This window comes from Lagopus muta, chromosome 3 (assembly GCF_023343835.1).
Source record: "Lagopus muta isolate bLagMut1 chromosome 3, bLagMut1 primary, whole genome shotgun sequence".
In the NCBI taxonomy this organism is placed as follows: domain Eukaryota; kingdom Metazoa; phylum Chordata; class Aves; order Galliformes; family Phasianidae; genus Lagopus; species Lagopus muta.
In genome coordinates, this window is record NC_064435.1 from 25,798,937 (window position 1) to 25,823,738 (window position 24,802).

Consider the following 24,802-nt stretch of genomic DNA (forward strand, 5'->3'; position numbering starts at 1 on the left):
TTGCATTCAAATTTGCACTCAGCTGGAATGGTAATCTGAAAAGTTCTAAAAGTCCGTAAAGAAAATATCTGCGAAAGAATTCTGATCTTTTCAAATATTAAGGCATGCAAGTTTCAACCATAGTGAGCTTATTTCTGAAGTACTAAAAAGACATATAGTAGTATGAATTGACTACTTCTCAGTTATCAAATGATTGGGAATAATCATTAATTATAATTGATAATATAATATAATCAATAATTAAATAGTTCCCTGAATAGATCGATTTTGAGGTCTAAAAAAACCCTTCATTGTAACAAGTATAGAAATGAATTCTGCATGAACTTGAGAAGGCAAAGTGACTGAAAATTGTAAACAAAACCAAACCAAAGCAATACCTTTATTCTGTCTATGGGCTGAATCTAAAATTAATACCTGTATTATTGTTTCTGGCATTTCCAAAGCCATAATTTTATTCCTGATTTTAAAAAACTGATTCTGTAGATATTTATTAAGCAGTTGGAAGTTTTTGTTGTTGCTGTTTGATTTGTTTATTTTAATATACATTTTCCTACAATGAAAAAACTGTTCTGCCTCTATCTATATTGAGATATCTCTATAGTCTATTTATGCCATGCATCCAGTATGTATAATTTGGACCTACCTTGTTTAATATTCTCCAATTCATTTTGTATCAGATTTAGTTTTGTGCTAAAGGTTACTTTCAGTTTAGAAGCTAAACTGAATATTATTAGGTCCATTCCTTACTAATCTGTACTGCTACAAAGGCCACCTATGTTGGTAGAGAATAACAGTACTGCTAATTAGAACTTTCCTACTGCTGTTTTATATTTTATATTAACAAGCTTTTTAAATATCATATTAGCAAGCACTGATATATGTTTTCATAAAGCTTAAATAGTAGTTTAAAAATGATTGGCTTAGCAAGTTTTTTGTTGTTTTTTCCTGTGTGATTAGCTAAAGGGAAGGTTGTTTCTCATGAGCTCAGTTGGTAGTCTAGACTTAAAGGCTAGACACGAATACTTTGCCAAAAACTAACCACTAAGCTCTAACAGCTGTGGTCTATACATTTGGAGAAGTGTGTTACCCCTGGGAAGTAATATCTGACATCACTAGCAAATAGCATACAAAAACTTTGGTTTGGGGTTACAGTCTTTCCAACATTTGCTACTGCACACTGATTCCTTTGCTCCCTTTAAAATGAAAAGATGATTGGGAATCATATGCCACAATAAAAATGTCATACCTATTAAAATAATTACTTTGATCTGCAATTTTCCTCCAAACACCATTATTCACTGTAAATTATAAATGCCGCAAATTTTAAAACTGTGAATGAAATAAATGCTATTAAATTGGATGACAACCATTCACGGAGTTTACCATTTCCTTATACAGTCAATATTTTTCTCAGAAAACTATGCTTATTTTGAATAAATACCAGAAATTCAAAGGGCATTTATGCAGTTTTAGGGTTTTCTTATTGTTCAAATGTCTTTCTGAACCTAGTCATGCAAATTATGCTTATATTTTGAAATCAAAATTGATTGTGTATTTAAATGATCTGAAGGCAGGGCAAAATAGAATGAGCTAAATTAGCACATTCATCTTGTTTCCAGAAATATCACTGTTCCAGTGGGAGCTTCCTATCTCTTTATACATAGAAAACATGAGTAAATGTAGTAATACATGTTGAAAGGGAAAGATAAACTGAAATGAAAGTAAAGCATTATGCCATTAGAATTATAAAAAGCATTTGCCTGAGAAGGCTCTTTGACTTTTGAACAGAGAAATTATGAGTGGGACACTTATTTGCCATCAATTCCTCGTATATTATGAACAAAAATGTGCTTGCTAGAAGAAAAAAAGGTTTTAAAATATTATACAATTAGTTTTAATTTTAGTTTTTAATTTTTGTTTTAGTTATTCCTTTTCAATTTATCTTCAGAAATTCTTTTAATCACTAGGTGTCTAGCTTTGTTAAAATCACTGACAAATGGAAATTTAAAATTAGACATAATTAATTTAACTTTGAAGAAAATTTGTGAATTAGAGTTTTTGTTTATGTGGATGCCTATGATTTGAATTCCAGTTTCAAGAACATTTAGACATAGCAAGGAGTATTGTGGAAAGCTAGGAATGTATCCTGAAAAAGATACTAATATGCCTACAAATTGGGTCAGCAGTAATTATATAGGTATATACAGGCATATGTGAATTGATAGGTAGAAGAAAAAAGATGACTTGAAAACATTGGTTGACGATGTTTTGATTAGGAAAGGGTTCATAAAGGTTTCATAAAATAGGCAATGATTTGGTCTTAAAATTTCTTATTCAGTTGGTATGCAATGAATTACTTCTCATCTGAAATGACAGTGGAATGTGCATCCTTTGCAGATTTTTGGAAAGATGATACTGAATAGTGAAAAATAATTATTTTCTTCATTAATGCCTTAGTTCTGTAGCACACCTTCATTATACCCTTTAACAGCATGGGAGTGGCAGATCACTTTTTTGATTTCCCTTCCACTGGAGGTTTTACACTGCTTAGGTTTTTTTTGTTTGTTTCTCTCTTTCCTTTTTCTATTCCTTCTTGAAATGTCACTGATCGGCAAATAAATTACATCTTGCTGCCATTTTTAAAGGTCCACCTGACAGGATCCCACCACCAACAAGACCTCTGCCAACAGTGCCACCTCACCGTTCGATCCCTCCAGTAGACCCACGGAAAAATGACAGACAACCTAAGCCTCCCCGGCCACCCACTGGTGACAAGCCTTCCTATCCTGGGGCCAAACCTAACATCTGTGATGGGAACTTCAACACTTTGGCTATTCTTCGCCGGGAAATGTTTGTTTTCAAGGTAGGAGGCTGTGAATTTTTCAGTGTTACTTCAACTGTCTGCATTTATTCTTTTTTTTTTTTTTTTTTAAAGCAAGATCTCATTCACCATGACTCCACTTTCCCAGCCCTCTCGCAGTTAGAAAGTTTGAGAAAGAAATTAAAAAGTAAATATACACATGGTTTAAACATCTAGCAGACAGCTGCTGTAATGTTCTAAATTGGGAAAATGCACATGTCGGCAGAAACTGTAATGCTTCAAAATGTAAAGGTAAATAAATTCTGCATGTTATGAAGAGATAAAAAAGCATAACTCATAAGTAGGATGTGGTAAGAATGACTCTGTTGGGAAAACAGCCACGTCCAGACATATAGTAGATACTGTATGTCTTTAATTCTGTTTTGTTTTTATTTTGACTGGAAATAAAATATCAGATTTACAATTAGGTCAGTCATTTAAAAAGGAAGTACCTAAATAAAGTCTTTGTCACAAAAATACACAAAAATTTACTGCAGATGTGTTATTGTCTATTTCCATTCATATTCTATCTCTAAGCTGATATATGCAGTATATGCAACAAACTAAACTAAACAAACTGAACTGAAGAGCAGCCTTTTGATAAAAGGTCTTTGCTTGGGCTCATGAACATCAAAGCCATCTTAGGAGAATGATCTAGGATATTGTATCCAGAAGGCAATCAGTGTTGAAGAGTAATTACAGAATCCTTATTATTCAGTGTCTTAAAACAACTTGCTGACAGATTTTGCAGTGCAAACATTCTGGAAACGTGCAACAGTATAATCTCTTATTTTGAACTTTTTATGTGCCAGATGTGCTTCAGCAATAGGAAGTGTAGGACCTTTGTTTTGTAAATCTTGACATGATTCAACATGAGTGGATTGCAATTTTTATTTCTACAAGTGTATATGAATTTGTCCTAAAACAGGAAGCTCCAAGTTCAACATTTTTTGTTGGTCTTTCTGAGGGGATCCATTTCCTTCATAATATGTTTTCTTCTTATGTGCATTATTGCTCCAGATTAATCTCTTTAGCAGCACTATCTGGGTTCTTACTGTCTTTAGGATACCTCAAGAAGATATTTACTGATAGCCTCACTGAATTCATTCAAACTTATTGAGTTACCTTCACAACTCAGTGAGCAGGATTTTTTTTTTAATTTTATTTTTCCCATGAAGATCTAAGGATTTTTCATCCCTGGGAATGTCAGACCTTTTCATTTGCTTCATCTTCAAACTCCAGGAGGTCCTGAATCATCAGTCTTTTATGACTAAAACTCAAAGGTTAAGAAAGAATCTAATTTTCTAACTTGACGTTAAACAGGATATTAAACTACCTACTTCAATCTCATATCATCCTTCTCAAGAGCAATAGAAAATACTGTCATTTATTTTAGACATAAATCAATAAATAGTGAAATGCTATCCCACTAACACAAAATTTCCTGTCTAGCCAAGTCTGTGTACCTGGAAAAATAACACTGACCATCATTACTGATCACTCTTTGCTATTCTGATTGAAAAGACTGTACTTTCTTCAAAAAGCATTAGCTGCTTATTGACCACTGTATGTTTACTCTATCACGTATATGCTTGCTAGTGTGCAGACTGCCTATTTGTTCTAACAGCTAAAACTTCATTCATAATCCACACTGGAATGAGGAAACATGGACAAATATTAGAAAGAAACAACTAGAATCAGAGTGTGTACAAGCTTTATGTTTAGAGACTGACTCCAAAATTAGGTTGTTATTTTCTTAAAAGCAAAGTGTTGAGAAGAGAAGAAAAAGATAAAATTTCTACAGGTTAATTTTTTAAAGAGTCCAGCAGTCCCTTAAAATAACATCAGAGTATCTGGTAGTATGGCAAGGCTTAACTTGGGTTTTCATGCTAAGCAGTAGAATTTAGTTAAGTATAAAAATCCTGACTTTGTAGTCTGAGTGTCTTTGAATACTTGCATTAGTAGGCTTTAACTTTCTGGTTCAGAAAATAAATTTCTAAGGAAGATTTTGGTCTACTAAAGCAGCTAACTGTAGATTTATTTTTCTTTTTTTTTTTTTTTTTCTTTTTCTTTTTTTTTTTTGTGTGTGTGTGTGTGTATTCTGGTGTTTTGGTTTATCTGGTAGGTTGTTGGAATTTTTTGTTGCTGTTGCTCTCTTGTTTGTTTATTTGGTTGTTTGCATTTTTTTTTTTTTATCTGTTTGTTTACTTTGCATGACAAGGAGCATCAAGGGTGCAGGTAAGGGAAGAAATTGGATAAGTCAGAGATGGTTCTTATTTTACTACTTTTCTTTGCAGATGTCAGGGAGAGGGAGAGCAGGTTACAAGTAAAAGCTGAGCACATCAGCCTGTAGTAGAATAACAGGAATTCATTTTCAAAAGGTATAAACTGAAATAAGGAATGAATTAAGGGAAAGCATCCAGCAGTGGAGAAAGTGAAGCTGGGATTTCTGTGCTCTAACACAACAGAAAAGATCAACCTTCTTGGTCTTGCCCCTTAATGCTAGTATGAAGAAAGTCTGGGAAGACAGGAGAGATGAGCTAAGAGCCAGGTAGAGGAGAGGTGGAGAAGAAGCGGGGATTGATGGCAGTACTGTACCAGGTGGAAACAATTAAAGAACAGTTATGACCTCCAGTGGAAGAATTATTGCAGGATAGTTCCTAAATGAGTTAAAATTAATAAAGTTGAAGGCCAATCAAATTATATATATAAATATAATCTAAATCTAAATATATATATACATATATATATATGTATGTATGTATAATAGTGAATATCTCATGAGCCAGTCTCAAGATCAGATGCTCAATTTGTTTAAGTAAGCCTTGAAATTGCTTGGGAGCTTAGCCATAGAGTTGAAGAATGCAAGTCGTCTGAATAATTAAATTCTAATTTGAACATAAAATTGAAGCACAGAAGATAACACTTAGAGATACACTGTGGATTTTTGTAGTAGATGACAAACAATATTAATTTCTAGAAGACTAGAAGGATTTCTAGAAGGAAAAATGAAATTTACAGTCATCCTTCTTTTTTGCCATTGCTCTGACAAAAAGGCAATCATAGTAACACTTGATAAAATTTGTGTGTTTTTAGAGAAATGAAGTAAATAGAAATTATTCTTCATGTAACATTACTGGTAAATACAAAAGTAAAAGCAATCAACCTGTCAAAGATTCCCCCGAAGTTCAGCAAATAACATTAGAATTTTGCAGATCAATTATCTTGATATAGATAGTAAGAAATGATTGGATCTTGAGGAAAAAATTATGTTTTCATCAAATATATATAGAGTACTGCCATATATTTAGTTCCAAAATTACTTATTTTCCTGAATTCTTTAAATTACACTCCCTGAAAGTGTCTGTGCTAACAGTAAAGCATGGGGACACAGAATGCTAAAACCCAAAACTATTAATTTAAGTCCATGTATTTTAAGAACACTTTAAGGCTTTAAGAATTGACTTAAGTGGTATTTTAAAATGTATGAAGCTTGTATGTTGTTCTTTCAATTAATGTTACTGTTTAAAATGTGCTTGAACTGGTGAAAGCTACCATCAGAACAAGAATTTCTATGCCAAAATTCACCAGTGCTAAGTTTTTATCTTGGGATTCCATTTAGCTTCTGTAATTATGTTGAATGCAATTAGTATTAGCTGACACTCTCATTTCCAGCGTTTCCTCCTCCAGCAATTTTCTCCCCCCTTTTTGGTTAGAACTCTCCTGGGTCATAGAAAATGGCTGAAAAATGGAGAAAAGCAAGTAGGGAAAGTTGTGCAAAGTGGTATGACACTGCCTGTATGCCTGCGTTTAGTGGAAAAAAACTTCTCAGCCATTGTACGTAGCAAATAAGTGGTATCTGACAATCCTGTCTTCTGCTTGAAGTCTCCTGAAAGTACCACTCAGGTTACTGCTTTATGAAAGAAACCCCATTGTTTAAGGACACCAGAAAAGATCCATTCGTGCAGATGTTTACAACATATATTTCCAATTTCTCCCTGTGTTCTGTTTTTCCAGCCTTCTGTAAAAAGAAGAAAAAAAGAATTTTGATGAATATCCTATCAGTAAAGGTACTTATGTTAACAACTTCTGAACATTTTATACAGTTTTTAAAAAGTTTCTGAAGGTCCAATGGTTGCACAGAAATTTTTGTCTCTCAAAACAGGAGGGCAGAGCCACACTGCTTCTTTATTCTGTTATTTCTGAGATGTGTATAACTTGCCTTTGGCTGTACATGCTGATAGTTCCTTGGCAACAAATTTACTTCTGGTCCTGCTTCAACCATTTGTGTAACTGCTGTTAACTTCTTCTTTATGCTTCTTTTAAGTTGATTTTAACAAAATCTTTAAATGTAACAAAATCCTCTATTCACAAATCCAAGCACCAGATGTGTCAAACAAGCGAACTAGAGAGACAAGTTATGTCTCCTTGACAAATAATTTTGCTTCGTGGAAGACATTGTAGTGATACTTTCTACTTCAGTGCTAACTCTTTAAGAAACAAATTAACGATTCCAATATAACCTACAATGTTTTTAGTATTCATGTTGGAAAAGTTAACTCATTCCTTCAAGAATACCACCTTTAACCACTGCCATATGCTAGAGTGTTTGTTGAAATGTAAAGTGTACAAGAAAGAAGCTTGTCCATCAGAGGAGGAACATTTAAAGCTCAGAGAAATATCTTCTCAAATGTTAGTGTTGCAGATGGTAGAATAACAAAACGATTTTTAGGAAGGCCTCAACACGCTGTGTTTTACTATTTTACAGTAATTTTTCCACAACTTACAGAAAATTGTTTTCCAATTCTTCATTTGCTAAGAACCACTGTAAAAAGGTTTCTGATGTGCCAAACAAGCAAAGGCAAATAGGCTGTCATTACCTCTTGACATCAGTTTAGGCAGCAGTTTCTTTCACATATAACAGTATAGATGCCATTCAATAACTCTTTCAGAATTTGTGTTTATACAGAATATGCTGTTAAACACAAAAGGAAAATCCACAACTACTAATCCTGTTTCTTGTTATGTGGTAAACACAAGAGGATTTTTTAAAGCATTTTAGCATTGACTACTTAATCATAACTGGTAATCTAATAAAAATTTCTAAGAGACAGAAGGAATGTAGAGACACAGAAGTAAATGTGATATGAGACCTGACTCCACATTTGAAAAGATATTTTTTCAAAGCTGTCCTAGACTGTTTGTGTAGCTGTTTTTCATCACGTGATGCTGTGGATGTCTGGTCTGTCAGCTGCAGCCTGGGAAAGTTTAGCAGAGGAAGCTATGGAAGTAAAGACTTGAGGATCTAAGAGGATAAAATACTTGACATCTCAGCTGCAAAAGATTAGGAGTGGGAAGTCAGAAGAAGTTAAGACTGCAGAGAAGAAGTTAAGACTGCAGAGAGTAGACTCTTTTCTCCATGCTTTTCAAATCATTATGTTAGAAAGAACAATCTGATGGGAGGAGGACAGCTTTATTCAGATGTCAGACTCCATGTTGAAAAGAAGAGAGAAAAGCAGCGAATATTCAGTAGGGACTTTAATGAATTACAGTAGATGAAGCCCATTGTAAATGTACAGGATGGATACTCAATGGCACAATGCAAATTGTAGAATATCAAGAAGGACAAAAACACAGGAATGCTTTCAGCTATGAAATGACTACCGAATAGTCATAATTTATGTACTTTAATATATGGGTACTTTAACTGTCTAATGGTAAAATATTTTCCAAACATTATTTAAACCTTTCAGTGTCCTCCCCTTTCATATAAGCTCCCTTCAAGTACTGAATGGTCTCAACAAGCCTTCTCCAAGCTAGAAAAGCCCAACTCCCTTAACCTTTCTTCATAGGAAAGGTGCTCCAGCCCTTTGATAATCTTCACAGCCTAGAATAGTTCCATTAAACCCCACCCTTCCTTCTTTCCTTTAACAATAATTGTCTTGTTCACAGTTCCTCTAAAAGATGGGAACCCAGTCATAGCAACACTTACTATCCAGAACTTACTAACCTATATGCATATTGTTACACATATAAATATAATCTATAGAAAGATATAAAGAATTACAACCGTATATTATTAGGGATTTATTTACAAAAGTGACAGTGTAATGTATTTATATGTTATTCAAACTCATAAACAACTTGAACAATCAGTTATAATAACAGTCTGTACTATCTGGCTAATAATACTCATATTATTCATGTACTGGCCTATTGCAAAGTATGACCTTAGAAGGATGCATGACTCAGTATCTTCAGCAGGGCTTTAGATTTGTCAGATGGAAGATTATGATTTTTTCCAAGAAGGCTTTGTTTTCATTGGCAAATGATATGGTGTGAAAGGATTTGATCAGCATCAAAGCAGATGGTAGAGAGCTTCTCTCATGTCTGTCATAAGTGCTTTGCTTTTAATTAGATACAGTCTGTTCTCTCAGGCCAAACATTTCCATTACAAATGTAGTTCAGATTTTTTTCTGAAGGGCAGCCATCCCTTAGACACTGGTGTCTTTGACTGTAGGCCCCTTGATGGTGTACCACACAATGCTTTCATTCAATGCAAATGATGTTAGCATGTTGTTAACATATCAGTGTCCATGCCATCTTGCCTTAAATAAACCCTGCTCTGCAACACACGTATTATTATTTCACCTCAAGCTATTTTTTGAGTGACACAATGGTACCTGTTGTTTGACCATTTCTTCACTCCATGTTTAGATGATGTACATCACAGTAGAGCCCAGGGCAAAGGGGTAGATTTAACAGATGTCCTGAGACATCAGCTTGAACTTTTATTTTCCCTGAGATAAAAATAAGACCGAATGTCTTGTTTAAACTCAAGTTAAATTCAATCTAAACATAGAAAAATTCCTTCCTGTTTTAAAGCGTTACAGAGAATCTGTGGAGCCTCTGGGGCTGCTCAAAACCTGACTGGACCGAACTTTGGGCAACCAGTTTTATCTGATTCTTTTTTGAGCAAGGGAGGGGGTCTCCAGAAGTGCTGTCAGTGTCAGCCCTTCTGTGATTTTATGTAGAACTGAAATATGAAGATTACTAAGGAATAGAATTACAAAATGCCTTTTCATCACTTACTTTCCCCACTCTCCTCGAAAACAGGGACTGAGTATTTTTTCAGAAAACCTCCCAAAACTTCTGTAGATACCTTCCAACCTCAGCCATTCTGTGATGCTGTGAATCCACTGAAATGTGATTGTTTCAACAATCCATGTTCCAGAACCATTTGATCCATCATTTCTTTTAGGGTACAGCCCTTACAGGGAGTAAGTAGTGAGATTTGGTCAGGAGTCTGATTTTTTACTGATATCTTTGGGTGAGGAGAAGAGGCCAGGGACAGCAGTCAGGGATATGTGGCTGCTGTTCATGAGGGGCTCATGGGAGGACTATAGGAAGGGGAAAATCTACCTTCTCTAATTGTGCAAGGCATATCCTCTCCTTTCTCCTTTCCCTGTATGAGCTTTCAGGAGAAATTGCCATCCTTCTCAATGGTCATACTCTGGTCTAGAACACTTTACTAAAGGACTAACTGTTTCCTTCTGTTCTCATGATGAACCATTAACACCCACACTTTCTTCACAGCATTTACATATTACAGTAAGAGAATTCTGGGACCCAACTACTTTTTCACTTATTATTTTATTACACCAGAAATCACTTAACAAAAAGCACTAAGGAATAATAGAGTACAAAATGTATTCAATTTTTAAATTTGTCTATTTTCAGAGATTTGATGTTCAAGTGAACCAATGAAAAAAATTTCACTGACAAGAGAATTACAAAAAAAGCATCGCTGACAAAAAAATATTTGCAAAAGCAAGCACAGCAAGGACAAATCTAAAATTACATGGAGGCATATCTTCAATTTTGTACCACCAGCAAATGTTGGAATACTAATATTACATTTTAATTGGGACTAGCTCTAATGGAACCAAAGGGAATAAATGCAGAAACACCAAGCTCAAAGATTAATTACAATTTCTTGGTGAATAAAATGGTAATCTTTCAACTAATTTAGGTAAAGATTCTAGGAAACCATTGTAATAAATTGCAATGTAAGCTTTTCCAAGCAAGATATTGACCAGTCTTGGAAAAATTGGCTTAATTTTGATTTACAGATAAGGCTTTATATTAAAAGAAGTATTTATATTTTAGTTATTCATTTACTTTTCTATTTATTGCCTATTCGAGAGGTTGATGATCAACAACACAAAGTTTAGTACAGATTAAAATGAAATAATCTCATTTGTTCTTAGTTGTTTCTTGTACAAAGTGCTGCAATATAAAGAAGTTGAAGTCTTAAATAATTGAGTGATATCCACATACTTGTTTTTTTCAGTAATTCAGTGAAGCACTATTCACAATTTGAAAATCTACTGAAATATAAGAAAATTATAGTAGATAAAATTCTGTATTTTCTTCCTTTTTATAGGCCATCAATGAAGTATGGTCTTCTTTGCCTTGGAGTAGACTTGGCCCAATTAAAAGTAACAAGAAAAAATTCTATTGATCATTATAGAATCAGGATTTCACCACTTAAATTGAGCACTGAGTAATGGGGATTAGGAAAAATAACACAAGAAGCAGCACATTAGCTTGTAATATTAAGTATATGAAATCAAGAACTGGTTTGGTATATAATATTAAACTTGATCATACTGCTCATCCCAGTCTGTAAATTGAAATAGGGCTGGAACAGTTTAAAGTAATGATTTGAAACACATCCTGAAGAAAACACTGTATTATTAGATCAAACAGTGCACTTGACAAAAGAGGTCAGTGCTTCTCCGTAGCAGTGTTTTTTCTCAATCTTACCATGGTAGAGCCTTTGCAGACATTTAGTGCTTTAAGTTGTGAACTCCTAGTTTATCTGTAATCATATTTAATTTACATCATCGCGTATTCACTGTTAGAAAGTCCTTCAATTCTTTTATGATGTAATTCCACTATCTGAGTGAGAATGCAAAGACAATCAAATATCTATCATTTTTTTATCTGTTTTTTATCTCAGCTGATGTTGTTGTTGGCTGATCTTCACTGGATGTGAGACTCTCCATGGTCTGTTTTACCCTTTGGTCATTTCTGTCAATATCAATACTGGATCATTTCAAGAATGGATGTGTTCACCCAGAGAATACAGTGTAAACCCCTGCAGTCTTTTTCTAATCCTGCCACCTCTATAGACAAAAAGACTTGCTTAGCCTTGCAGCATGGCATTCAAAGCCAGTTCTGGTACCAAGATATATTTTTTGTTCTTGTTGTTAGCAAAGTTTCACAGAACACAAGCATTAAACTGAGATCAAACAGCATATATTAATGTCTTAGCTGTTCAGTGCTTTGAATCCAAAATAACTCCTCTAAACAGTTCCTTAAATCATGTCTTCCCCTATTTTCATAAGTTATCAGCTTATCAGAGCTTACTGCTTCATTCACTTACTAAGCAATATGAAAAACTGACCTAAAAGAAGCCTGTATTAAATCCACATATAATTTTAAAAGCTGAATTTGGTTATGGCCTGGTCTGTGTGTCTTGCTCCTTTTTAGTGATTTGTGTGGACCTCTCTGTCTCAGCTCATAGAATCATAGCATCACAGAATGCATCCTGTTGGAATAGACCTTCAAAGTTCATCTGGTTCCAACTTCCCTGCCATGGGCAGGGAAATCTTTTGCTCAGTCTTACAATGGTTGCCCAAAGCCCCATCCAACTGTCTGTGGACGGGGTGTCCACAACTCCTCTGGGCAACCTGTTCCATTGCCTTACCACCTTCACGCTGAATACTTTCTTCTTAGTATCTAATTTGTCCTCTTTCATATTAAAGCCAGTACCCCTTATACTATAATTACACTCACTGATAAAAAAAAGTCCCTTCTGATCTTCTCTGCAAGTTTCCTTTAAGTAGCAGAAGGTCAGTACAAGGTCTCCCCAAAGCCTTCCCTTCTCTAGGCTAAACATAGCTTCTCCAGCTTTTCTTCATAGATGGTGCCACGGCCCTCTCATCATCTTTGTGGCCCTCCTCTACATTTACTCCAGCAGGACTGTGTCCTTATGCTGAGGGCCCTGGAGCTGAATGCAGTACTTCAGATGGGATCTCATGAAAGCAGAGCAGAGGGGGAGAATCATGTCCCTTGACCTGCAGACAGTTTTGATGTTACTTCTTACTTTTGAAAGCTATTTCATGATTTACAAACAACTTGTTATTTCAGTCCATGTATTCAATTAGCTATTTTGTTTCAATCTGTCTCAGAGTCTTGTCTCCCCAATTGTTCAATTACAATAACTAGTCTTTGAGGTTGGGATTTTTTTTTGCTTTTAGAGCATTTCATTAGAGGATTTCCTTGGCCAATGTGAATAATACAAGAACAAAGAAATATGCTTAGAAAGAACTTATTTACATTTAGAAAGATTGAGGTAAAAATAAAATGCATTCTTACTTTGTTTACAAGTGTCTTGTATCAAAATGTATTCTAGAGTACAAAGATCACTGCATAAAAGCAATGAATTTTCTTTTAATACTTCTATAAAAATATTGGGAGTGCTAATTTCTGTGTTCATATGCTATCAAGAATAAGTTTGTGACAGGTGGCTTTGGTTAACAGTTGTTTAACTGTTGGATATAGTTTTGTGCTCCCTTGTCTTCATGAGCAGTTGAAAAAATGTGGAATAATAAAAATAAATAAAAGTGAACAATAAAAACATATTACAGAAGAGGCCTAGCAATGTACTGTACCTGGAAATTATGCTAGATGATCTCCAGACATGTCCTGGTCACAGTCTTACTCATGTGGGTGAAAATTATTTTTCACTAAGTGAATCCTTCTGTGTTCTGTTTGGACTTTTCCAATGTCCTTGGATTGGCAGTGATAGATAGCTGAGTTAGAGTGATAGAAGTGAGTAATTTATGGGTTTGGCTAGATCATTTCTCTGTTTGACTTCTTTTAGTGTTTTCCCTTTCAGCATCTAGAAACTTTGACGAAGCAGATTATGTTGTCTCTTGCATTCTCAATGAACTTTTGGTTATTTAGGCCCATAGCCTAAATTCCACACAGAATCAATCCCTGCGTTTGGAGGGAAAAAAATAAAGATTTATTCTCTTAAGGAATTTTTGATATTCGAGGAAAGCCCAATGACTCAGAAATATCTGTAATCCACTCACTCCTCAGGCAGATGGTGAAGCATCATATTACATGTGATAAAGTGAAAAAGACAGACAGGTAGAGAAAATCCAGTTATCCTGATTTCATTAGAATGGTTGATCTCTTTTGACCAGGCAAAGATAAGTCTGTCCTGGACCATTTTACATTATTTTTATGCTATTCCTTGCAAATATGGAGCTAACAATTTCCTATGGTAAAATATAGTTTTGACAAAGAAATAAAAGTTATATTGAAAAATGTAAGGACAGAAAAAACAAATATTTCTTATTTTCTTCTTATGGCCCAAGATAAACAGCAAAAACAAATTGAAAAGAAATGTGGAAAAATAACCTTAAATTTTCTACCTGAGCTTACAGGCAATATGCTTGATCTTCTCTGGCAGATATTTTTTTTTTTTGTTAGATCTATGCTATTGTTGTTAAGACAGTATAGCATACTGCTAAGGAATATTGTGCAGTTGGGAACATAAGCTTGAAAATATTTTAATGCTAATATCCTATCTATTCATAGGTTTTCAAAACCTGATTACAACTTTATTTAAAGGGAAGAGGTAGTCCACAACTACTGGCACTCTTTTTCTTAATGAAATAGTGAAGTTTGATAGTTTGAATAAAAGTGGAGAGTATACATACAATCACATAATCACAGAATCTCGAAGGTCGGATAAGACCTACAAGATCCTTCAGTCCAACTGTCCACCTATCAGCAATAGTTCTCACTTAACCATGTCCCTCAACTCAACGTCCAAGGGTTCCCTGAACACCTCCAGGGTTGATGACTCCACCATCTTCCTGGGCAGCCCATTCCAGTGCCCGACCACTCTTTCAGAGAAGTAGTATTTCCTAACATCCAGCCTGAATCTCCCCTGGTGCAGCTTGAAGCCGTTCCCTTTAGTCCTATCACCAGTTACACAAGAGAAGAGGCCAAACCCCAGCTCACTAGAACTCCCTTCAGGTAGTTATAGAGAGCAATAAGGTCTTCCCTGAGCCTCCTCTTCTCCAGACTGATTAAATCAATGAACAATATCAGACTTCAGTGATGAAAGAAGTTGCAAGATTACTGTCAATGACATTTAAAACAGAAGAGAGGCTCAAGTATTTGCCGGATTTAATCTAGCAATCTGTTATTGTAAGTGCTGGTTATTTAGTTTCCCATAGCACTATGAGGAGAAAATATCAGTGTAAGAGAAGTACCAAAAAGTACATGTTTGTAACTAGAAAATCTGTGACTCATTTAAACAAGATATTCAGCATATATTGTATATTTCCAAGAAAAATGGTAGTGTGTTGACACAGCCTATATAAATGCAGGGCTCACAGAAACATAATTTCCATTCCAGCTCAGTTTTATACTATGATTTGTAAAGAAACAAGAACAGCTACAGAGTAGACATCCTCACCTCATATGCAACAATTAATTAAACCTTCTCATTCTTTAGCCCCTAATATATACTGACATGCTTTGAATAGTGAATCTATCAATTTTTTTAATTATATTATTTGGAGAGGCATGTGTTTTAATGTAAACATGATACTTATTTCCATTTGAGTCAACACTGTAAAAATATTTGCAGTTTAAATATAACATATACTTTATCAGAACACTTATTTTCCCCCAAGACCAGGATATTTTTTGCATTTTTAATGACAATTTTATTTTTATTACTTAAAAATATACAGTTCCTTATCTTTCTATAGTGCAGAATATTCCATGAACTCCTGAGACTCATTGACATATGAGAACTCTCCAAAGGTACAGGCAAAAGAATTGGGTGCAAGACTATTTACAGACTTTTCTAGACTCCCAAGTGCAGTCACTACTGGGAAATAGCAGCTCTGTTAATGCCTAATGTTCGTTGGATGAAGAGTTTTGTTCAGAACTTCATGTACATGTGCTGTAACTTGCAGTGCATTAGAGCGAATGGGAGCTTTCCAAGGATTCCTGGCTGCAAGCCTAGATATAATGTCTTCAGAGGATTTTATTGTGCTTCTTTTATGACTGGCTGTTTGTTTGTTCATATTGAATCATCATCATATGGCAGTAGGAATATTTCATGGAGTCAAAGTCTTTTTTACTTTGGACAAAATCAAAATGAACTGAAATGCTGAATCCAGTTTGGAACAAAGAAACCAAAAGGAAATATAGCTGTTTTTGTTGTTGCTTCTTTTTTTTTTTTTTTTTTCCTTTGACTGAATAATCAAGTTGACAATAATACAAGATTAGTGACATGACTTGTATTGATTTGTTACCATTACTATGTTCTAGAACACATCAGAAAAGCCATTGAACCTATCATCTCCAGTTGCACTATACTGCAAGATCTGGCACTTTTAGACTTGCAGTTGGAATAGGTTAACTGGAAAAGTTCTGGTATGGAAGACTTTCCAGGAAGAGTTAAGTGCTCTCTGAGTATATGACAATGATATTGTTTGTGGTGTTCTCTCACAACAAGCACAGATCAAACCATTGTGTTGTTACATATCTGAGAATGCTGAATTTCATGTTTAGTGTCATCCATCTGCTGGTGATAATCAAAGACTCAGTGACATAATTTAAAAGTATTCTATGTAATAGTTTTTCCTAGAACTTAAAGAATTCTGTATATATTCACAGATTTTTTTAGATTGTTTCAGGGTGTCTGGGAAGGTTAATAAATACAAAGAAATGCATAAATATCATTGCTACTGTCTACGTAGGAAAAATAGGACAGGTGGATATGCATCAAAACATTTTATAAAAAGCTGAAAAAATTGATAATGAAGAAAATATAAAACATAAATTTGAATAAGGCAGAAAGAATTAAAATAATGGATATATTGAAATCACTATTTACTAATGAGGGTAGATCAGAAACAAAATGAGGACACATTTCAAAATTTAATATTAAGCAAATATTTTAGCTAGCAATGACCATAAACCCAATAGTGTGTACTTGTTGCTAAGAAGACCAATAGTATCCTGGTGTGCATTAGAAAGAGCATGGCCAGCAGGTCAAGAGAATTTATCCTTCCCATCTACTCTGCCCTGGTAAGGTCATACCTGAAGTACTGTGTCCAGTTCTGGGCTCTTCAGTTCAATAAAGGCAGGAAACTTCTTGAGAGAGTCCAATGGAGAGCTGGGGTTTTTCTTTCAAAGCCAAAACATAGCATCATACTAGATATGAAGAAAATCAACTCTGTCCCAGCTGAAATCAGAACAAGAGATGATTAAGAGCCACAGGCATCTCCCCTATGAGGAATGACTGAGCCCTGGGTCATCCTGGAGAAGACTTAGAAGTGATCTTATCGGTGCTTATAAATAGTGTAGAAGTGATCTTATCGGTGCTTATAAAGGGTGGATGTCAAGGGGACAGGGATAGGCTATTTTTGGTGGGGCCTAGTGATAGAACAAGAGGCAATGTTCTATCTGAATGGGAGAAAGAAATGCATTACTGTAAGGTTGGTAGAGCTCTGGGACAAGCTGTCCAGAGAGATTGTACGGTCATTTTCTCTGGAAATATTCAAAACCTGGATTTCCTGTGCAACCTACTATAGGCAATCTGCACTAGAAGAGAAATTGGACTTGACAATCTCCAGATGTTCCTTCCAACCACTGCTATTATGCAGTTCTGTGAATGTGATCAAAGTGTTCTTAAGTGAATACCAAATACTAATAGCAGTTTTAAGAGATGCCTCATTTAGAGTGAAATTGTTGATATGTAATAGTGTAAATTTGTTAGTGTGAATGTAGAGAAGATATTAAAAATATTAAAACTAATAATAAAACTGCTGCTTTCATCTGCACTGCCAACAGCAACAGCAGTCATTAAGTTAGAGAATATAACTTAAAAATTGTGTTAGTTAGTTACTGCAGTTAGATAATGCACTCACCTGAGCACAGACAAGGAAGGGCGAAGGCTCTCATGAAGGAATTTGTTTTGAAAGATTTATAACCAAGGTTATGGATGTCTCTGAAAATAAGCTATGTTCACTATATTCATTTGAAAAAGTTATTTCTCCATAATTTCTGCATAAATTACACCAAAACTATTATATAAATAAACAAACAAGAAACAAACAAATAATTTATTGCCTCTTTGGGCACTTTTAAAGCACAAGATCTAGTGTTTTAAGGGTTTATTTTCTTTTTTTTTTTTTTAATATATGTATGCATATTTTGGAATATTGAGGGAAATGCACAGAGTACTTGGATTCATATTGAGCATTTCAGAGCTGTCATACTGTAGAAAATTACACCTTTTCTAATGTAAAACACTGACATAAAGAATACTTCAGTTGTGTCCAGTTCACTCTAAAACAGATGAACTTCTTGTCCTACCACTATTATATTTAATGAAATGTAAATCCCATGAAACATTGTCACAAAGGATGTGAAGGATGTGAATAGTAGATGAACAAATGATTCTTTCACCTGATCTTCCATCTGATCTTTCTGAGAGATTAATACAGAGGCCCACCTGTAGAAATAACTATTTCTTATTATTCTAAGGAAAAATAAAAAGGAAAAAAAAGCAAATTAGAAAATGTCTTTAATCACATTGCATGGGTGAAACTGACCAGATACATCAAGGGATGACTTGGCTGCACAACAGATGTGTCCTTGATTTTTTTTATACATTTAAATAGTCAGAACAGAATGTCAGTTTCATTAGTTTTTACTTTTTGACCTTTTGACCTAAAGTTTTCCTTTAGGTTTGTTTTGTAGTTTTGTTTTGTTTTGATTTGCTCTGGTCTGGTCTGGCTTTTGGTTTGTCTTCAACTCCTTGCTTTTCACAAGGCTGTTGTGTTCTTTTTTTCCTCAGTCCTTGGCTGACATGGAGTTTTTACCCTTTCTTAAACATGTTTTCTGAGAGGCCACCACCTTGACTGTCAAGCTCAGCTGTGCCGTTCACTGGTGCTATTGCAGCTGACTGGAACTGACTGGAACGGGCTGTGAATAGAATGGTGTAACTTGGTCTCTTCTCACATAGGATCCTTGTATCCCCTAATGCCAGCATCTAACAAAATAGTTTGTAAAATAGGGGACAAAGTACATGTCTCGGATCTAGCATCATGCAGCACTAGAAATGGGAAAACAGGGATGTGGTATTTTATCGAAATTAAAACATAAAGTTAGGAAGGGTATCAGAAGATTTGCCAACATTTTGGCTAATTGACCCTGTTTTAATTTTTTTTTTATATATTTTTGCTTCATCTTTAGTTGTAGTTTCTTTAATTACATCCTAACTTTCTGGTGCAGTAGCAGTAAATAAACCAGTAGTAGACATTGGATGAACAAGAGTGCAGTTTGCAATTTCATTTAGCATCCGTGAAGGAGATATATTCGGCGTATTAAAAATTGAAGGGAAAAAAACCTTTCTTTTTTGACTAACGGTCTTTCAGACTATCTACTGAGTGACATAGTCTTTTGACTCCTTTGGAAAGAGAATTAGCATATTTTAGTCTCTAATCTTTGAACTCTAACCATTGGATTATTGATCCTCTTTTTAAAAGTACAGCAAGAGACTTCAGCATGAGTTATGAGAAATGGTTTTGCATATGTCTCAAATGAGAAAAGAGGCTATTCGATCTAAAGGTTCCTCAGAAAATGAAGCCAAGAGAGCAGATTTCAACATAAACAGAGCCCATTTTTGACCCTGTGTTTTGGTTTAACCTGATACCAGAAAGTCATTTGCTCACCCTACCCTTTCCAGAGGGATGAGAAAAAGAATCAAGCAAAAGAAAAAATTAAAACTCAGGGTTGAGATAAAGCTATTTACTAAGATAGAGAAAAGGAAAAGGATAATAGAGATGATAAATATATATATATATGTTTAAGTATATTACAAGCGATGCACAAGTGATTGCTCACTACCCCCTGGACTCTTTCCCAGGTAATCCCCAGGCATCAGAAGAGAGTGAGATGAACTCCTATCCCATTTAAAACTCCTTCCACTAGATGTCAACTGCCATGGAACATCCCTTTGGCCAGTTTAAGTCAGCTGTCCTCATTCTCATCCCTCCCAGCACCTTGGGCCTCTCACTGAGAATGGCATTGGCTCTGTACAATACAGCTTATAAGCAACTATTAACATCGGTGTGTTATCAACATTGCTTTTCCCAAAGAACCAAAAACATAGAGTTGTACCACACACTCTTAAGAAAACAATTCAATCCTAGTGAAACTAAGACAGCCTGAATAAATTGTTTGCCATTAATTTACATCATCATTTACATAAGAGAAGAAATACTAGAAAAATATGCATGCTACTTCTTAGCAAAGATTTCCTAGGTAAAATCATTCCATACATTTCATGCTTGAAAACACATTTAGACCAGCAAAGATTTCACATCAGTGGTTTGGCTGAAATTGAACACTTCATTTCAGGTGAAATGTATCACTTACCGTGAACAACAAATTCATGACTGTACCCGTACCTTCTATTCTGAGTCATAGGCAGTTCTTCTGATCCTGGTGTTGGTTAGATAAACATATTGTTAAGAAAAGGGGTATGTTCATTACAAACAATGGCTATAATTTCTGTGGAGGAGTGCTTCAATGTCTCATTAGCTGATCAGTAATGGGAATTAGCAGTAGTTAACAAGTTGTACCAGGGAATTATATTCCTTACTTGCAAATGTAGGGAAGCATCAGAATGTGAAATGTATTTGATGCTGATTTTGTGTCTCTTGAGTTGGTCTTATGTCCACTCCAGGATCTCACCACAGGAGGTGCTAAGGTTTTCCTGGGCAAAGTTAAAAGGTTTCTGGGTTCTCACAGTGGTTTTTTAGAGTACATTTTCACCCCGTTATATGGTCATGCTGTTGTCACATATTCATTAAGAGAGATGAATTGGTTTTACTAGTTCAAATCTCCAACTCATTATGCGTTCATCTGTTAGAAACTAGATAACAGTCCATAACAGTAGTTATGGCAGATAACAGTAGTTTTAAAGGAGTCTAGTTTGTTCTTAAAGTGAATCAGCTTAATAATAAGATGAGTTAAAGTATTCAGTCTGTATATAAAATAACCCATTTAGTTGTTTCCTAAAATTGGTAGCATTATTAGCATTAGCAAATTGGCTAAATTGGTAGCATCCATTTAATGTCTGATTCCAGTGTCATTAGAACCAATTGTTTTCTTCTGTGTAATTAAGTAGAAACTGAAGTACGGCTAATCTATACATTTCCTTGCACATCCTGCATGTATTAAAATAGTAATAACAATAATGTCAGCACTCATTCTCAAAACTAATATATTTTTCTACTTTTAAATTTTTTAGACTGTAACTCTTTCTTCTGCTCCATTAAAACAGTTTTAAAGAAATTCTCAAAAGCATTTTATTCTTTTTTACTATCATGTGCATTTCTCTTTTAAGTTAAATGCTATAAATTTCAAATTTGGAATGTTGAGAATGGATGCTATGATAGAAATAGTGAAATTCCCCAAAATAAGTAGGAACAAAGACCTTAAATCCATGTGTTGCAGGCCCAGTAGCAAACCCTGTTATCCCGCAATCATTGGAATCTCCTGGTAAAGTTCAGATGAACTGATGAAGTAGGTGTGGAAAAGTGGCTTTTGAAATTATATCAAGATATTATATATTATCAAGATATTCCTGATTTATAACTACTTTGATACAATAAATATAAATAATATTCACCAAAATTCATGGAACTTTGAAATATTCTCATAAAGGTGTATAGTAGTGGACCTTCATTATCCCCTGTATCATGTTCTTTAGGAATATAGTCTCTGGAGGTTTTATTCTGTGATATTTCTTTATACACAACCCTTCTTTCTCTATAAGAGAACAATTTGAAATCACTAAAGATCATAGTCATTATTTACCATGTGCTGTTTTCACAGTGCTCAGATGGGAAAAGCTTATGATGCACATTTGTCTGATTTTTTCAGTTTACCTCTCCAGCTTTGCATAGCTTCTGGGAATGTTTGATCTTCTATTGACAAAGGCTTGCTTTTGCATGTGATGAAAGGTGGCTTATGGGAAAAAGCATGACCCAGGCTGAAACCTTCATGTATTTTGTCAATACTATTAACCTACAGTATTAATTGGAATTCAGCATTTAATTAACATTGATTTAGGGCAGAAGTATTACATCTATTTGCCTTTCTGTAGAAAATTAAATTGGCCTAGCAGTGATCTCTGAGGAAAAGCCATAGGAAAACTCTAGCGGCTGTAGATGCTCTGTTTTTCATTTTTGCATTTCATTCCATGTTTTGATGGTGGAATACCCTTAACAGCACTATATATATACTTCAACATCACAACTTTTCTTTCCTTCTATACCCACAGCATGTTTTCATATTCTCTTTAAAACTAGCACGAGACCTAATTTCTTCTTAAAGGCAAAATAATTTTAGTTTCCAAGTAGGTGTGAAAGCTATCACAAAAAAGATTTTCAGGTTTTTTTTTTTCCTTTGTTCATAATAGTATTTCTGAAATAGCTCACAGTCTGTCCTTCCTCAATGCCCATTTTCTGATTCTTAAATATATTGTTCTCTTTTGAATTCAGTTTCGATTTTTAGTTTGTTTGTTACAGTTCCTGTTTTTTGAACTGGGAATAACTGTCCAAGTTTAATTGACTTAGTATACTTGTGATTATAATATTTAATGATCTATTATTATACAATATCCCAGCTGCACTGGGATGATCCAGGTATTTTGTTAATGGCTGCAGATGCTTACAAAAAAACATTTGCTAGCCAGCAAGGAAAGGCACTAAAAGCTGTGTGGTTTTTAGGCTTAGGTTTGCAATGCATGTGACAAGTCATAAGTTCAACCTGTCTGCAGGAGTTAATGTGTTTTGGGGAAATAGAGTAATTAGAAGTATATTAAACCAATATAGTGGAAAGAAACAGCTTTTCAATGCACAGTATTTCTCAAAAGAGACAAAAATGTGTTTATTTAGTACAGGCAAGTATGCTGAGTTGTGTTTTGTCAGAGAAACATTTTCAGACTATTTACTTTGAGTGTGAATGAGTGAATTCTTGGAGTGAATAAGCTTTCTTTATGACTGTGCCTCTTTCCAATTTCAGTAATAGCCAAATTTCATTGTAAATGCATTTTCCAGTACTTGTATCTGTTTATCAAAATGCAGATGATAAAAATGCTAGTAAATAGAAATTTCTTAAGGAGAAATTTAGTAAATTTTGTCATATGTGCTGAAATGATTCATTCTTTCTATAAACAGAGCTTTTCTATTTGATACCTCTGAAAGATCCTTGGCATGTTTCACTGCCACAATTTCTCAAACTGAGTTCCAGAGTTTGAACTCTGGCAATCTAAAATTGTTAGGTCTGTTAAGTTCATATAAAATTCAGCCAGGAAAATTCAATTTACATAAACAAATTGTCCTGTCAGTTTTCACCAGCATCTACCTTTCCCGTTCTTTTAAATGGTCCAAAATTTCAGTCCAGTTTTCAGACATTGCCAGATACTTATCCATCTTATCCGTCTGCCTATCTCTGAAAATACATCTCTTGGCAAATAATGAGATTGTTTCTATCTATTTATGCAAGAGTATAAAAATACTAAAATTATACCCTTCCAAAGTTTCATTTCTGTGAAAATCTTTCACCAGTCTGTTCTTGGAAGACTGTAAAGCTGTGTTATTACAATTTAAGGATGGGAAAAATACTAAAACAATTTAGGAAGGTCAGTGGGACAGATTCTTTAGTAATGCTGGTGCTGCTCCATTGAATTTATTGAAGTCAAGGAATTTATACTAATGCACATTTGAAGCCAGAACTTGGTTTTATGCGTTCAAATTGTGTTTCAGAATGGAGTATTTAGACATTAAGAGTAGTGGCGTATGAAGATCATATTTCAAGCAACAGATTCTTTCTTCATAATATTTGCCAGACATATCAAATTATAGAAAAACCTCCTGAAAACTAGTAGAAGAACAAAGATCCTGGATTAGATCTTGCAAAGGGCTGCTGTTGTTGGTGATACAGAAAATGAAATAAGGTAAATGAAGGCTGAACACCAGCGAGCAGCAGCGACTTTTGTTAGTTGTTTACAACTTTTCACACTGGCAGCTATTATGTTGTCATACACATTTCTGCAGATACCTCTGTATGCCATGAGTCTGCATATGTTTAGAAAGGAATCTGTAAAAGAAAAGTGCCATTAATTCCTAAATTATCACCTTTGGTTTAGGGTTCTTCTCAACCACAAGTGGTAGGTGACTGGGAGAATGTATCAGAGAGATGTTATTGCATGTTTTCTGCTTTTGTTTCCTTGTTTGTCAATTTGCTGATGCCTCAAGACAGAAGATGCAGGCCTAGTAAGCCATGGTAGTAACTGATACTAGAAAGAAAGGACTTTGGTTATTTTTTGACAATTTTGTGTTTGCTACCCCTTTCGTGACTATTAAACTTTTTGCAGCAAAGACTGCAAATCTTCACTACAGTAAAGTTGGGGCTATTGTACTAACATTCTAGTTATATTTATGGACATTGCACTGTTAACAGCAACTGCAGAGAAATGGCTTGCACAATTAATTGATCACACATATACATTCACCTCAGTTCAAAAGCACTTGTAGTCTTCTAATACTGAGCCTCTTCCTGGAATGATTTTGAAAAGGTTACATCATCTTATACAGTACACCGTGCATTCTGCTGAAGGTTATCTGCTCCACACACACAGTTCAAGTGGGCAGCTTATTCTAACCTCAGGGAACAAGCAGTTTTGACACGTTTGGAATGAGAGGAAGTAGCATGAATGCACAAATACAATTATGTGAACACCAAAAGAATCTGCAC

At 34.7% G+C, this 24,802-nt stretch overlaps 1 protein-coding gene across 1 annotated transcript in view; it reads left to right on the forward strand.

The window, feature by feature from the left end:
• The window catches only part of MMP16 (matrix metallopeptidase 16), a 178,539-nt gene that overhangs the window by 128,899 nt on the left and 24,838 nt on the right, over positions 1-24,802 (forward strand). Inside the window, exon 6 of the mRNA XM_048939421.1 lies at positions 2,646-2,863. Within this exon, the coding sequence (XP_048795378.1) occupies positions 2,646-2,863 (218 nt within the window). The remainder of the gene's footprint in view (positions 1-2,645; positions 2,864-24,802) is intronic.